The following is a 16,752-nucleotide window of genomic DNA, read 5'->3' on the forward strand; positions in this document are numbered from 1 at the left end:
CCGATCGATCGACACGCAATCTGTATCGGCCGATTTGGACCTCAAATATGTGATCTGCTGTTTCTGATATTCCTTTAATGTTGCCGATCGCATAGCCGATCATGCTGCACGTGAGAAACATGAGGCAGCCCATTTTCATGTCTTCAATGTCTATCGTTTAACTTTCATATTGTGCTCTAACGTTTATATCATTGTGTTGCAAAGCACACGCTTTGCTTTCGTCAGTGTACTCACTCACCTCCATGCACACACCGCACCAGACTGTCAACACACCCCTTGCGTCTTTGAATCACACAAATCAGCTGGTGATTAGAGCAGCCTCAGCAGAGAGAAGTTACCTCCAGTCCTCCCGCCTACCGAGGCATTTGCATGCTGTTAAATCTGTGTGTATTAAAGTCCCAGATTGACACGGTGGTACTGTGGTAGTCGGGATAGTGCACGCGCACACACAGACAATTTCCACGCAAGCATTGATGTTCCCGTGGGCACTTTGAAGGAAGCGAAAGTGTGCGGCTGTATGTGGATGTGCGCTCCGTTCAGACGGACTTTCTTCCTTTCTTTTAACATCAGTTGAACATGTTCTAATCCCCTTCTTCCATGTGTGCGTATATGACCAACCAGTAAGTCATTATTATGTTAATATTCCTGTATTGCATTCCCTTTTGGTTTTAGATCGATCTACCTGCAATCATTGCAATAACGTTTGTTTAGGCGTGCATTTGCCGTTTGATTGTCTGTTGCGCTAATTAATGCCACTACTCAGATGGAGTTTAGCTGGTGTGTAGCTTGTGATTCTGTTGTTTCTCCCGTCATGTAACCCTGTCACCATTATGTAGATCGCACTCATAGTGCTGCTAATTATAACACTGTAACTCGGCCTCGATGGGCGGGTCGTTTTGATGTTCGTTCGATGCGGATCCCAATGTATGACGGTTATTGTGCATAACCCCGGTTCTATGAGTGGGAGCTCTTTGGCTTTAGTCACTGGTGTTTAAGAGTAACTGACTTACAGTTTACCTAATTATCATTTATATATTATTAGTTGTTAATTATCACTATAATTGGCCTATATAACAGCAAGCTTGGTTACTGACCTGTTTGTATATTTTATTGCCTCCTTTTTCCAGACCACACACAATCCTACTATTCCTGTCATAATGCTGTAAAGAGCCTATACTGCTGTACTGTACTGAAGAGAACTGACAACTAAACGGTTGAACTCCCATCTGTCTCCTGCCTCGTGTTTTTACGGACACCCCAGGGCGTATATATATATATATCGGTGATCGGTAATCGGTAATCGGTGATCGGTCGATGATCGGTTGGGCAGATATTTCTCATAGGTGATCGGCAATCGGTGATCGGTGGCAAAAAACGTGATCGGTGCACCCCTAATGATTACGTTCGGTCATCTAATGGATTATTGGAACATGACAAGGAGTCATCGCCTCTTCCTCACCGCAGCTTGCCTGTCTGCATCCGCAGATGTCTGCTTGACCGCATCACTCATCCCACGCGATGTATGTTGCTTGTTTACAAGTTAACAGCTTTGTCAGTGTTATGTAACGTTTAGCCGCAATGCGCAACTAGGACTTTGTCGCGGCTACGTAACGTTACATTGGCAAGCTTACCTCGTTGGCTTGATGTTGACAGAATTTGCAAAACAGCTTATCGCCACAAAACGTCCCATTCTGTGAACGCGGATTTCTATGCTGCCCTCCAAATCAAAACCGCAGTAACTACAATTTTGGTCAAAATTGAGTTATTATTGAAATTGAACTTTTAGATATCTGTTTTATCATGTGACAAATTTTCTAAGTTCAGTCTTGCTCTATATTTGAGAAAACAGAGTATAAAAGTTGCAGTAACTACGAAATCCAACCAAAAACCAGACAAAACTGCAGTAACTACACTTACTGCACTTTGATTTGCTTTCACAGAGCTTCAGCTGGACTTAAACAGAGATAAACGCAGTAACTACACTTTGAGGTGTAGTTACTGCGGTTCAGACTGGTTTTTGGTTGGATTTTGTAGTTACTGCAATTTTCCCGCTCTTTCCATAACAAAGCCCAACATATCAATCACTCATAATGGCACAATCTGTTTAGTTAATCCAGTCAATTCCCAATATGAGAGCGCACTGACAGCTGTCCAAATTGTTAATGAATGAGTCTTCAGTGTCTTTAAAATTGTAAATGCTGTATTTCTAGCTAATAATCCATAAGAGATCATCCACTCCACTGGGAAGTGTTAATCTGGCTGTAGATAGTGATAATTGTTTGGTATCACTACCTAGCTCATCAGGACAATCTTTTTCATTGCTGCATAAATTATCAGCATTCAGACTCAGTCTGTAATTAATTTTATTCAAAATAATTGTAATATGCTATGTAATATACTGTATATGTTCTTGTATGAATTATCAATCTGAAAAGCTCATCTGATTTGTAAAGAAAACCTGTTCTAAATTAAGATAGTAAAACAACTGTGCTCATTAATTAATTGTGTCAGAATGATGACCAAAAAGCAACACCAGTGGTGAAGATTACATCAACTGACTTCAGGATTCCCTGAATTTATCTGTTACTTATCCATTTAAATGTTTTAAACATGTAAACAATAAAACAATTAAATACAGATATGATGTGGTATCGAAATCAAAACCGATTACAATGGTCTCATGAAAAACAAGACAGGAGAAGCACATTAGATTGTACCGTAAATTCCGGACTATAAGCCGCGGCTTTTTTCCCGTTTTTTGGCCTTTTTTGCCCCCTGCGGCTTATATAACGGTGCGTCTTATCTATGGATTTTTTCCCAAAAAAAAAAAAAAATCTCTCTTTTTTAGCACTCTTTCTAACTATAAATCCACTTCTGTTTTAATTTCCTCTCTTGCCCTCTTTTAACAACATAACATAACATAACATAACACAACACAGGTAAGCAGAAAGAAAAAGACGAAGCAATCACGCCATGAATGAGGAAATGACTCACCTGCTGGAGGCTGGAGATACACGCTTGGGCTAAACTTTTACTCCGTGAAACACTATCGATTAAGTCCGACATCGCTCAGAGGTTTTGAGCAGCTTGAAAACAAGTTTGAAAACGTGCAGAAGTCCATCCACTCACTCACTAAAGAAACTAAGGCAACCGTGAACAGAGTTTATAATGCGGAAAAGCGCATCCGCGCACTGGAGGACAAAAACAACACAGTGAGTCCGAAAATGGATAAAATGCAAAATCGAAACCCTGCACACGCAGGTTGATGACTTAATCAGCAGGAGTAAAAGAAATAACATTCGCCTGATCAATGTAAAAGAGGAGCTGAGATTGGTGACATGGACGCTTTCGTGGCAAAATCCTGTGTTACATCCTGGACCTGAAGGAAGGCGAGAAACCACCAGAGGTGGACAGGGCACACCGGGCGCCTCGGCCACGTCCAGACCCCGGCCTGCCACCGAGGGCCATCTTCATCTGCCTACTCCGCTGGCCCGACCGTCAACTCATCCTCCAGGCTGCGGGGAAGAAGCAGCTTTTTCGCTTTTTCGTCCGGCAGGACCTCTCCGCGTTGGTGCAACAGAAACGCGCAACATACAACAGCATCATCGAGTCAATGGATATCGCTTTGGCGTACTGTACCCAGCGAGACTCGTCATAACCAGACCGGACTATCTTTAGCACTCTTTCTAACTATAAATCCACTTCTGTTTTAATTTCCTCTCTTGCCCTCTTTTCACCACACCGCGGACACTGTGTGCCCAGCGGCGGAACAAGAGCTCAAAGTGAAACTGCCGAATATCTTTTGAGTTGGACTGGTCAATAGTACTGTGAGTAACTAAAATAAAAAAATAAAAAACGGAATTCTCTCTTCTTTAGCACTCTTTCTAACTATAAATCCACTTCTGTTTTAATTTCCTCTCTTGCCCTCTTTTCACCACACCGCGGACACTGTGTGCACTGTAAAAAAAAACAAAAAATACCACAATGTGTGATTTTGTCTGGGGATTAGTGACCTGACTTTTGTTTTGTTGAAATGTTAATAAATGGGAGCTTCCCCAAACAGCCATCTATTTCCCGACAATCCCCTCTGTGCACGAAGCCTTACATATGGTAATTAAACATCAAAACACCCGCGGCTTATAGACCGGTGCGGCTTATAGAAGAAAAAAATAGTCACCTTTGAAGGTGCGGCTTATAGACCGGTGCGTCTTATAGTCCGGAATTTACGGTAGTTACTGCGCTTTTCCCTTGTATTACCTACACATCTGTTTAAGGTAATACACAGACAGAGTGCCGTATCTGCATTTCTGGGGTCATAGGTCAAGTAATTGATAATTGTTTTGCCCCCAAAAAATACTTTAACATATACATATTTAATAAGCGCATTGCCACTTTTCAACCTATATCTAATTTGGCTGGACAGTCAAAAAACTTTAAAGCCATTTTTCTCAGTTTCAGTGTTGGCGTAGTTACTGCGGTCATGATTTGTAGGGCAGTATGGCCCTTGTGTTGTTTTGGTGTGTCTTCTGTGGCGTTTAATTCAATTCAATTCAATGCCGTTCAAACAGCGTTTAGGTGCTTCTGGATTTGACGTATTCGTCGTGTCGTTTCATGTACCGTGAAACGAGGCACCGTGAGGGTCGTACCGTAAATTCACGGGACGAATACATGTACCGTGACACCCCTACTACCTTCTGTTTACATACAGTACGACTAATAATGAATCACACATCTGTCAATAGGCAATGTCAAAGTCATTTTGACACCATCTAGTGGCCAAAATTGAGAAAACCAAAGGTTTTTCAGCCCTAACGTTTCCTTGGCATGTTTCATGGAGGAAAATAATTGTGTAATAAAGAAAATAATTTGTGAGTAACCACCAATGAGGTGGACATGCCATCAACCCAGCATGTGGGGAATATACCAACAGGACAGTGTTCAATGCTAATATATGCAGGGATTATTATTAGTGACGGAGAACTGTGATCCACCTGTATATGAGCGATTCATTCATTCACTGACAGACAGAACTTACTATAAGCTGGACGATGAGCTGCAGGAGCTGTTCAAACCAAGGCAGCACCTTCTCCTTGTAGCTACTGAAGACTGAGTGCAGGATGTCTGACACTTTGGTCAGGATGTACACATCGTTTTCATCCTGCCAAAAGAACAACAACAAAATGCCACATACAGTAAGGCCCAGTACAGTCTAGTCTTCTCTAGGGATGCACAATATCGGCACATCATTGTATAAAGGCTTTAAAACCAAATATCGCCATCGGCCCGAAACGAACGAACATTTTCTCCGATATGACCGATAAAATTATGTTTTTAATTATGCCCAAATGCTCGATGCTTGAATGAATGAATTGAAAGACAATGTCACATAAATAAAACATATTTTATGTTTAACATAACCTCAGTTGAAGTACTTATTTTGTCCAGTGTACAATTTTGAAAAGTGTTGTATTTATATCTATGGACCAGTGGGCCATTACAATGAGAGTAGGCATAATGATGTGTTAATTCCAGTTTACAGGAGAGACTTGAAGTTCTCTGGTGAAAAAATAATGCACTCATATATCGGCAATAGAGTTGGAAAATAACAGCCTATCGGCAAAAAATCCAATATTGCGCATCCCTAATTCTCATTATTTATTTATTTTAACAAGACTTGTGTAGCATTTATTTGGTCTCAAACCTTAAAAAAAGAAAAGAAAAACTTAATTCTACCAATCAATTCTCTAGAGATCTGATCGGTTTCCATTTAGCCCGTATTAACCAGCAGCTAAATGCTGGTAAAGTTCAGCTGTAGCTAGTAAGCTACTTTAACCAGTCACATTGTCAGCTAACCCATTTGGAGGTCTTACTGCAAATTTCTAGTTGGCTGACAGACAGTTTGCATCTTTACTAGCCACTGACATGTGACAAATAATGATCCAGTTGTTCATAATCTAAGACAATACATTTGGCTTCTAATCCAACTCCTGAGAAAAGTCAGGCTCCGTCCCCGAAGTGAAGATATTTACCTCGTCTTGTAATGTCTCCTCCACCTGCTCATCATAGTCTTCATCCTGCCGTTTGCCTGTGGAAGACAAGACAAGTGTTATTATGAGACTCGCTGACACTTTCTATTCCCAGACTCACTCATCTGAACTCAGTCCCATCAAAACACCCGCTGGCCATTCTGTAGTGATCCAACTATTTACCAAGCCAAGTAGCAAACAGTGCAATAATCACAGAAATTAATTTGAAATCATATCGGTATCGGACAACGTTAGACATTTTTTTATATATCAGTTTGGTCCGATGAGCATTATACAAAATGTGATTATCACAGAAACTTGACATATCATATCAACATTTGTAAATATCGGTTATCGGCCATAACGGCAATAACGTTAATATTGGTTATCGTATCGGCCAACATTTTCATATCGGTGCATGCCTAATTTGTACAGGACTTTTCAGAAAGTTGGCGACGAGAGGTGATGGAGGGGTGGAGGAGGCTCACCCTGTCTGAGCTCCTGGTTCTTAAAATGCTCGTCCAGCTTCCCTTTCAAAATGCCACCCAGCTCCTCAAAGTGCTCGTTGTTCAGGCAGCCGTCTCCCATCAGCTCGATGCACTTCAAGAGGAAAGAAACGCCCATCGGTCAATTTTGAATACGTGCTGGTGGACCACATTGTACGAGTTAAAATTCAACTTCCTGTGACATACAGTACTGTGCAAGTCTTAAGCACGCTGCGTTCAAACTTTTAATTGAAAGTTTCTAAATATCAACAAATGTACTATAAAGAGCAATCTACTACCACACTTATGGGGGGGGGGGGTGAACAAACATAAGAATTTATATGAAAACTCTCGGGTTGGGTGCCGAAGACTTTTGCCATTTAGATTTTTGTAAAGCTGCACTAGGCAATTTCACACAGTGGCTCCAAATGACAGAGGTCCGAAAACTTTGGACATCAATGCCCAGAAGTCAGTGCAAGCATCGCAGACCGAAGCTGAAACTATGTGGAGAGGAGGGGGGGAATGGGACGACCGAGCTAATGAATCTAAACTGGGCATGGCTTTCTCTATAGGGAGCAGTCATTCACCGCAGCCAGACTGATTTACACTGATAAGAGGTTGTCTTTACACATACAAATATTGCTTAGTGCCGCTTTAAACGTATGTCACAGGTTGAGAAAAGCTCTCCATTTGTCCTTCAGATTGCCTGACATTTCTGGTGGTGCAACATTTGTTTCAATGAGGAATGGCAACAATGTTCAGCTATTTTAAAGAAATTGAATACATGTCAACCTCTCCCCTTAAACTTGATATCTTTCGCTGATCGCTGTGCTCAACCATATTTGACTGGGCAAACTTTACAGATACAAAAAGACGCTTAGTCCAAATTTTAAACGTGTTACCTTGGCAAATGAATGCATGATTTCTGACAGGACGTCGGAGTCGGGCTCGGTGCCGATGGCCTTGATGAGGGCATCGCACATAAAGTGCCACATCTGGGTGAGGTACTCAGGGCCTCGAACCCGCGCACACTCCAGCAGCAGGGGCATGGACTCGGCCGCTGCCACCCGGACACGTAGGACAGTCAAGGGCCACACCAACAACACAATGAAACCTCAGTCCAACATCCCTCACATTGAGCACATACTGATATGAGGCGCACAATGAGCTTTTAACATGGTTCACTATGGTCCTGTGGTGGTTATAGGGCTGGGCGATAGACAAAAAATTCATCTCTATTTTTTGGCTCAATGGCGATACAGGATATATGCATCTATCTATCTCGGTATTTTATACGAAGTCGACTAAATGTTCTGATACAAGCCACATCCACATGTGAGATGTCACAAGCACTTAACAACTTAACAAGACTTAAGTAGTTGGCCAAATACCTCAATATCGATATCGCGACAATATTGTAGGGATGATTATTGGTGCTTTCTTTCACAAAATATTAATTTTGATAAGTAATCATCAGTCATGTGGATATAATGTCTAAGTGGGTAAAGGCAAATAATAGAACAGCTAGAACAGTCTGGCAAGCCTGGTAATGCTTTACGGCAATGGTTCTCAATCATTTTCACGTCAAGGACCCGTAAACGGACAACTTAGACCACGGATAAGACAATGTCCCAGGGTGGCTCAGTGGTTAGCACTGTCGCCTCACAGCAAGGAGGTTGTGGGTTCGATCCTCCACCCCGGTCTTTTCTGTGTGGAGTTCACATGTTCTCCCCATGTTTGCATGTGTTTCTTCTGGGTGCTCCGGTTTTCTCCCACAGTCTAAAACCATGCTGTGTTTGTGTAGCATCATAATGTAATAAAGAAAGTGTATTATGTATATGATGTCTGTAATGTATGTTGTGTGTAGATGTACAGTATGATGTAGTATATGATGTTATGTAAAGCCCTTTGAGACATGCCTGTGTGATAAGGGGCTATGAACACAACTGAACTGTGTTCAGTTGTGTCGTTTTAGAACACTGCTATCTAGGTAGATCTGAGCACTCTTCCTGAGTGAACGGTGGAACATCAGAACATCTCCAACAAAAGGATATCATCATGGAAGTAGAACTTCAGTAGAGGCACCATCAGCTTCACCACCTGCTCTGTGTATTCCACAAAGCCCTCCTTCAGCTCTTTGGCATAGCACACCTGCAAAACAAACAGCACATCTTAACAGTTGGACAGGATATTGTTCAGGGCGACACCATCGTTTCATTTATATTTTCCAATGCATCATGACATGTCATTGCCAAAAAAGGGAACTTGATAGATCAACGTAATGTGCTGCCTGGTGGCAGATAGATTGCTCTGTATAAGAAGCAACAGGGAATACTGGTGCTTGAGTTTGGTGGTTGGAGAGGTGGATAAAGGTGTATATCAGCGGTTCCAACCTTTTCTGACTCATGGCTCACTTGGAAATCTCATGTTTGTGGCCCACATCCGATGGTGAAACAGTACGCAGGCCAAATAATGTGTTCTCAGTAGGGATGCACCGATTGCGATTTTGTTGGCCGATTCCGATTTCCGATTTTTGAATAGTCTGACTTGCCGATACCGATTTTTGCCGATTCCGATTTTTTTTCTAAGAACAATAATTGGCGGGTTATTTTTTTACTTTTTTACTTTGCTTTAATAGAAAATTAACATTCATGTCACATTTCTTATCATTTGCATGAGGTAGGACGATCTCACTCAAAAACATCTCAAAATAAAAGTGTTCCAGGTTACTGGACAGAGCTTTTCTTTTTTGTGTAAATACAATGAATATAAAACAATTAATTCCAGTATATCCCACAGCTATCATGCATTTACTTTTCCAAAAGAAAAAAGGTGCAACAGAACAGGGGCTTCAGATGGAAAGTAGCCTATGGCTAAATCTGTTACAAAGCATATCTTCCCCTATGGGGTTTAATGTTTTTTTGTATATGTCCCTACCAAATAAACTAATAAAATAAAATAAATAAACGTCAAAATGTTATCCATGGACAAGGAGTTTATAGCCTATAGCTCTGGAGCCCAGAGACCTTCGAAGCCATGCCCACACTCTACAGTTGTGGATTTGGCTGTTATTGAGTAGCCTAGATGAGGAAATGAGTTTGAGTTGACTCCGTTTGAATATCGTAGTTTACACACAAAGCGCGTTTTTTTTAATCCGCCATTCGAAAAAAAATCATCTCGCACACTGGTCGGATGCGTTTTATTATTATGTTCGTCGTTCTATTCGCAATACGAAACACAAGTCCTCTCCTGGCTGTATCCACCTTACAACGTGAGTCGTGACTGACAGATAGCAGCAGCAGCAGGCAGCGGTGATGTGGACGCTGGTCGGGGAAGAGCTGGTGAGGTGAAGCGAGCCGCTCAGACTGGAGTGGACTCCAACCTACCCTGCCCCTCCGCGGCTCCACACCGACGAAGACATGCTGTGGCATGTATGTAGTGGCAGCTTTTGTTTTGGCTGCAACTCATCCGTCTCTGTCTCGCTGCTTTTGGGTGCGCGCACGTCACTTGAAAATCGGCTCACAGAATCTGCATTTTAGAGTGACCGGCGCAGATCACCGATCGAGGCCGTTCACGTGAAAATCGGCCATTTCCGGTCACGTGCCGATCGATCGGTGCATCCCTAGTTCTCAGAGCACTGTTTAATTGAATGATAAAGGGAGCTGTCCATCAGCACCACAGAGAAATCAGCAACTAAATGTGAAGGGCTGTCTGCAATGGGCTAATTAACTAATAACTAATAACTAATAATAAATGAAGAAAGGTGTGGTTCAACAATAGAGAAACGCATGTTGGGGATTGCTTCAGAAGTCCATCACAAGAAAGTGTATGCACACACGACACGGCACAGTTCTAAAGGGTCCTTTACACTGCACTTGAGGTGAAAAAGCAAAACGGCAAAAACCGTCAAAAAGGCAAATGCAATCAAAAAATAAAAAATGGAGGGCAGCTGTTGTTGTATATCTTTTAAGTATGTGCACATCCATATCGCATGGAGAGCCTTAACAAGCCTTAAGGACTTGCAGCTGGTGGGGGCGGAATTTCTGCAGGAGTATTTTTCTCAGAGGTAGAGAGAGAAGGTAAACACTCCCCATGTGCTTATATTACCGACATTATATATGATACAAAGTGGGTTGATTATCGGTAAAGACATCCTTTAAGTAACTTGATACACTTCTACCATTTCCTGCGGTTGACATTTTATCTCGGGAACAGAATCCAAAACATGATGCCCACTCCACCATCACATGATGCCCACTCCACCATCACATGATGCCCACTCCACCATCACATGATGCCCACTCCACCATCACATGATGCCCACTCCACCATCACATGATGCCCACTCCACCATCACATGATGCCCACTCCACCATCACATGATGCCCACTCCACCATCACATGATGCCCACTCCACCATCACATGATGCCCACTCCACCATCACATGATGCCCACTCCACCATCATAGTGACAACTTGGCAGGAGATTCACAGGTCTCATTACTCTCGTTACAAGTGCCTTGCTCACCAGCATCTGGCAGGCGGTGGCCTTCTCCTCCAGGCCGGCCGTCTTGATGCCAAAGCTCTGCTGGTCTCCTAGATTGACAAACTCCCAGCCGTCATCCTCTGATATGCTCTCCATGTCCTGAGCTGGAAGAGGAAAACAAGAAGAGATGTTCACCTACCTTCACTGTACTTTGAGCACTTCTCATTTGATCTTGCACACTTGCATTTAATTTGATAAAGGAAAGCGGTTTGTGTTCTGGGCTAGAGGAATGCTCTATAATGTGGTTTATGCAAATAATGAAACTCACATTTCAGAATCAGTCGTGTTGGCATAATCGTGTCCAAATTTGAAATAAAAACTCATGAGCATCATTAGATTATAAATACAGTAGGGTTGGGCAAACATGGTCCATGGAGGGCCAAGAGTCTGCAGGTTGTCATTCCAAAAAGCGAGTTTACCGTTTGGCACACCTTCAACAAGAGACTACAGATGTGCACAAGTACTCGGGTACATGTTCAAGACCTCAGTATCCGAGTAACGTTTCAACTGTTCAGGTCGTCGCCTTTTTTTTCTTGTTTAATAATCAGAATCCGACAACGCAGGGGGAAATCCCGGTGCAAACGAGACAGATGGACGGACAGATGCACGCTTCTCCATAAGGCTGGTCTGATACAACTCAGTGTTTCCCACAGGATTTTGAGTATTTGTGGTGGGGGACCGCAGACCCCCTAGGGGGGTGTGGGGGCATGCCCCCCCCCTCCGCAAGATTTTTGAAAAACATTTTAAAGTAAAATGCATGAATTTGGTGTACTTTGAGAAAGCACTTAAGAGCAAAATTAAAAGGCTAGATCTATGAAGAACATGTCATCATTACTGTGCTGTGGGTTTACAATAACAAACTAAATTTCTCCCTATAGGTCAGGGATACTCAACTTGCTTTGCCCGGGGGCCACTTTCGTGAAATGATAGAAGGCGAGGGGCCAGTTAATAAACAAACAAAATACATTTTTCTGTAGCGCATTGTAGGTTTTTGGGGTGTCAGCCGGAGTTTAGGCTGACAATGTTGTGCACACCGGATAGTTAGTTAGGTTAAGTGCCTGGGTAGCGAGCAGATGGCGGTATTTGACAATTTAGCAGCTAAATGATAGATATTGAAAGATATTCCATATTCCAGACTGAAATGCTATAACAGAAGTGGAGTATTGGCCAGAATGACATGAACATTTGGACACTTATTCAGCGGGTATCTTGCATGTTGCGTTCAGGTGCACTGATATAAAAAAAAAAAAAAAAAAAAAAAATGTTGGTCAACATCTTGTTGTGGCGGTCAAAATCCTTTTGTGGCGGTGCGCCATCAATTCCTTTATGTATGGGAAACACTGCAACCCATTCAAAACAACTAGTTGACTTGACTTTATTGCCATTTCCCATTTGTAATGTTACTCTGGAGTTGCTTCCGGTGTTGTTGCTACACAACGCTGGGGGTACGGGGCTCGCTCTCTTATGGGTTACGCCCACTGACGCCAAACTCAATTCAAAAACCTGTCCGTTTTACTGTTGTCCTGCTTGTCACCAAGTGCGCCCGACTGTTATAACATACATGACTTTAGACCTGTTATGAATCAGTGGGGTCTTTGTAATATTCGGGCTCAAAACCGAAGCTCAGACCACGTACGTGTCTTGTTTATTTACACAATTCACATCCGTGCTGATTGTTTGGAAAGGCGAGTTACCCCCAGTTCGGGGTCCCGTGCTGCCCCCCGTTGCTTTGCGTGACGTCAAGAGTAACATTACGAATAGTCACTCCAAATCTCCCTTTTTTCTTTTAATTACCACAGGGTCAGTACATTAAAGGTTGTGCTTCAGTGACCCAGTGGTAATTTAAATCAAATAAAAAACATATTTTTCAGTGCTAGAAAACTAGCAAAGATTTGTCCTTGCACTTGCACGTGGTCATAAGATATGGTGTAGCGTTCAGCAGTGTTGGAGCCTCCGTGGCACATGGAGGGAGAAGCACCGAGTTGTTACTTACTGTCGAGGAGGGCCACCTCAGGCTTGATGGAGGCCGTCTTCATCAAGGGGCCCATCACCACAGGCAGGTACTGCTGGAACTCTTTCCCCAGGATTTTACACATCCTCGCCCAGGCTGAGATCATGTAGGAGATCTGAAGACCAGCACACAAATGCAAATGCATTCTCATTCTATGAAAACTTGACGGTTTAAAAGCAACAAAGGAATTTCAAGCCACAAGCTCCAAGCCCGCATTCAGCAGCTGAAAGCTGAAGAGCAGTACAGTGCACTCCTCTTATAGTGATCAGCTTGGGACGGGTCAAATTGATCACTATAAGCGGATGATCATTATAACCGATTTGTTTTATTTCTCATGCAGATTACCATCTAATTGACATTTGTATAATGTATTACATGAATACAGTACATATGAAGTAAAGGAATGTTATTGACTTTAAAAATCCATACAGTAAGTTAGGCCTCCAGCTGTTTCAAACACAGCGGTCTCATATAGACAGAGACACGGGCCCCGTTCCAATACCCATACTTGTACTTCTTTCTTGTAGTATGTACTGCCGCTGCCCTCACAAAGTATGGATTGTAGTGTGCAGCATGCATGCAAAATGCATACTATTGGGACACACTACATCTGTCGTCACGTGAGCTTCCTGAACTCCGACCTCTTGCTCACTTCCGCCGACGTCCGCAGCGCCACATTTGAGTTTTTTTTTTTTTTTTTTTTCAATAAACAAAGTCTGGCAGTAACAAACAGTACATTATACAAAAAATTCAGACTAAACATTTACAAAATTGGAACAGACAATAAAATAAACAAAATAAAATAAATAAAGCAAAAACATTAAGTCAGAGATCTAAACAGGAATCAAGATATGCATGTTTTGGTACACACCATGCTTGTTTGGTTTTAACATATTTCAAGGCTTTCTTAAAGTTAATTATCTCATTCATGAACACGCAGCTCAGTCAGTGCGACGTAACTCCAGTAGGTGGCGGTAATGCACAAAAAGTTGTTTGCCAACCGCCATAAAACATTAGAAGAAGAAGAAGAAGACATAACTTCCTGCTGCGCAAAGGATTGTGGGGAAGTTTGGCTGAAGCAGCATGCATCGATGCATACTCCGAAATAGGAGCTGATGTAGTACAACATCCTGGTACTCTTGGCATACTGCATCTGACATACTATGTATTGGGACATACTAAATCTTTTTTTGCCTACTAAATAGTATGGAAGTATGGGTATTGGAACGGGGCCACGATCTCTCCAGACAGAGATGGCGGGATCTCTCCATATACAGAGTATCACTCCTGTATCTCGTTGGCTAATTTTTGGCAGTTTAAGTAATCTGAGGGAGGGCCACCGCTCGACCCAGCCAAGTCTCGGCCAAGGTGCTGGAAAAATAACTAGAGTTACAAATATAAAAGGAATTTCCGCACACTTGAATCTGTACAGATTTCGCAGTTTAAGTAATAAAAATAATGAAATTGCAGTAGTTAAAAAAAAAATCTGTTGTTCTCAGGTGGGACAAGGCCCAAAATGATCACTGTAAGCGGAGCATTGATCACTGTAAGCAAATGATTGAAACAGCATGTGTACAGGAATGATTCGGGACCAAACTTTTTGATCAATATAAGCGGTTGATCACTATAAGCAGATTCCACTGTATTTCTGAATAGAGATGAAACGAGACAGCAGTGTTGAGAATCTACATGTAGATAAAGTGAGCGACAATGAGAGCGGTCATGTCCCAACTCCTACCTGAGGATCGTCATCCTCCAGGTCGTTGAAATCTGTCTGGGTCTTGAGGAGCAGCTGCATCACGGCCGAGGCATCTGGCATGAACTATTCAACACAACGGGATGGAGAGACGCACAGACATGCAAAATGTTACATTATGGATGGACAGATGTACACGTATGGAGTGTGGTAATCCTCAGAATGAGTCCCAAAAATGTGTTTGTATTTGAAAATAATCTTTGACCCAGAGACACAGTTTATGCTTTGTTTGGTGTCAGAAGGCTAGGTAGGTGTTTGCCACATGGGGTGGGGTGATTCTGGGATGCCTGAATTGACTATTGAACCTTCTTGACAAGTCTACGATATAACTGCTTTCCAATCAAATGCCTCAGCTTCAACATCCAATCCAACTGTCTTTGTAAGCCCTGAACCCATTAAGACGTAAGGCACCCTCTAGAAAAGCATTCTAAAACCTAAGGCACGTTTGAAACAACATACCGTAAATTCCGGACTATAAGACGCACCGGTGTATAAGCCGCGGGACCAAAATTGACTATTTTTTTCTTCTATAAGCCGCACCGGACTATAAGCCGCGGGTGTTTTGATGTTTAATTACCATATGAAAGGGTTCGTGCACAGAGAGGAATGTCGGGAAAGAGATCGCTGTTTGGGGAAGCTCCCATTTATTAACATTTCAACAAAACAAAACAAAAGTCAGGTCACTAATCCCCAGACAAAATCACACAACAATAGGCTACCGTATATGTGCAGCAAACCTGTAACCAGAGAAGTCAAGTCACTAATCCTCGTCTTCCTCTTCTTCCTGCGTACTGAAACCACCAAAGTCCTCATCTTCAGTGTCGGAAACGAACAGGTTCAGGGTGGCTTCGTCAACCACTCTCCTCTCTCCTTCAGGTGCCATGGCACGAGTCCGATACCTCACGAGTCCGACACCTCACGAGTCCGAAAAAAGAGGCTAACTTCCCCCAGACCCTAACCCAAAACCTAACCTCTCCCACCCCCACGCCTAAACCTAACATCCCCCAGACCCTAACCCAAAACCTAACCTCTCCCACCCCCACGCCTAAACCTAACCTCCCCCAGACCCTAACCCAAAACCATGAGGTGTCGGACTCGTGAGGTATCGGACTCGTGAGGTATCGGACTAGGGGGCAGTCCCCGTGGCGTCATCCTCTTCATCCCGCAGCAGTCCAGCGTTTTGGAACCCGTTGGTAATTGTGGATGTTTTCACACTCCTATAATATTCCGTGATCTTCCTTTGTGTGAATTCGCCGAAGTTTGTGATTTTCTCCTGATAGTCGGGAGGGAGTTGTTCAGTAGTTCTCCCCCGGACGGACAGTCCCTTTTGCCCAGGTTACGCGCGGCTGCTCTGTTTGATCGGCGGCTGCTCTCTTTTAATGCGAGATTGACTGCTTTCAACTTGAAAGCTGCCTCGTGTGAATTTCTGCGTACCTTCCCCATGGTAAGTGAGAGTGTTGCTTCTACTGCTCGTCTTGTTGTGAATATTCCTTGATCTTCCTTTGTGTGAATTCGCCGAAGTTTGTGATTTTCTCCTGGTAGTCGGGGGAGGGAGTTGTTGCCCGAGTGGCCGTTTGCTTACCGTAATTACCATATGTAAGTGGTCACGCACAGAGGGGATTGTCGGGAAGAGATGGCTGTTTGAGGAAGCTCCCATTTACCGTATTACAACATTTCAACAAAACAACATAACACAACACCACCGTTGTTTATTTTTACAGTGCACACAGTGTCCGCGGTGTGGTGAAAAGAGGGCAAGAGAGGAAATTAAAACAGAAGTGGATTTATAGTTAGAAAGAGTGCTAAAAAAGAGAGATTTTTTTTTTTTTTTTTTTTTTTCCTGAAAAAATCCATAGATAAGGGGCCAAAAAACGGGAAAAAAGCCGCGGCTTATAGTCCGGAATTTACGGTACTAAAACCTAAGGGAT

The 16,752-nt window shown here is 42.8% G+C and overlaps 1 protein-coding gene across 1 annotated transcript in view; it reads right to left on the minus strand.

Moving 5' to 3' along the window:
• The window catches only part of kpnb3 (karyopherin (importin) beta 3), a 51,370-nt gene that overhangs the window by 14,314 nt on the left and 20,304 nt on the right, over positions 1–16,752 (minus strand). The window contains exons 15-22 of the mRNA XM_083633432.1: positions 14,807–14,890; positions 13,051–13,183; positions 11,040–11,161; positions 8,566–8,662; positions 7,414–7,586; positions 6,515–6,626; positions 6,030–6,085; positions 5,036–5,158 (exon numbers count right to left, since the gene is read on the minus strand). Coding sequence (XP_083489558.1) covers positions 5,036–5,158; positions 6,030–6,085; positions 6,515–6,626; positions 7,414–7,586; positions 8,566–8,662; positions 11,040–11,161; positions 13,051–13,183; positions 14,807–14,890 — 900 coding nt within the window. The remainder of the gene's footprint in view (positions 1–5,035; positions 5,159–6,029; positions 6,086–6,514; positions 6,627–7,413; positions 7,587–8,565; positions 8,663–11,039; positions 11,162–13,050; positions 13,184–14,806; positions 14,891–16,752) is intronic.

Source organism: Poromitra crassiceps (genome assembly GCF_964638095.1).
Source record: "Poromitra crassiceps genome assembly, chromosome: 3".
Lineage (NCBI taxonomy): Eukaryota > Metazoa > Chordata > Actinopteri > Beryciformes > Melamphaidae > Poromitra > Poromitra crassiceps.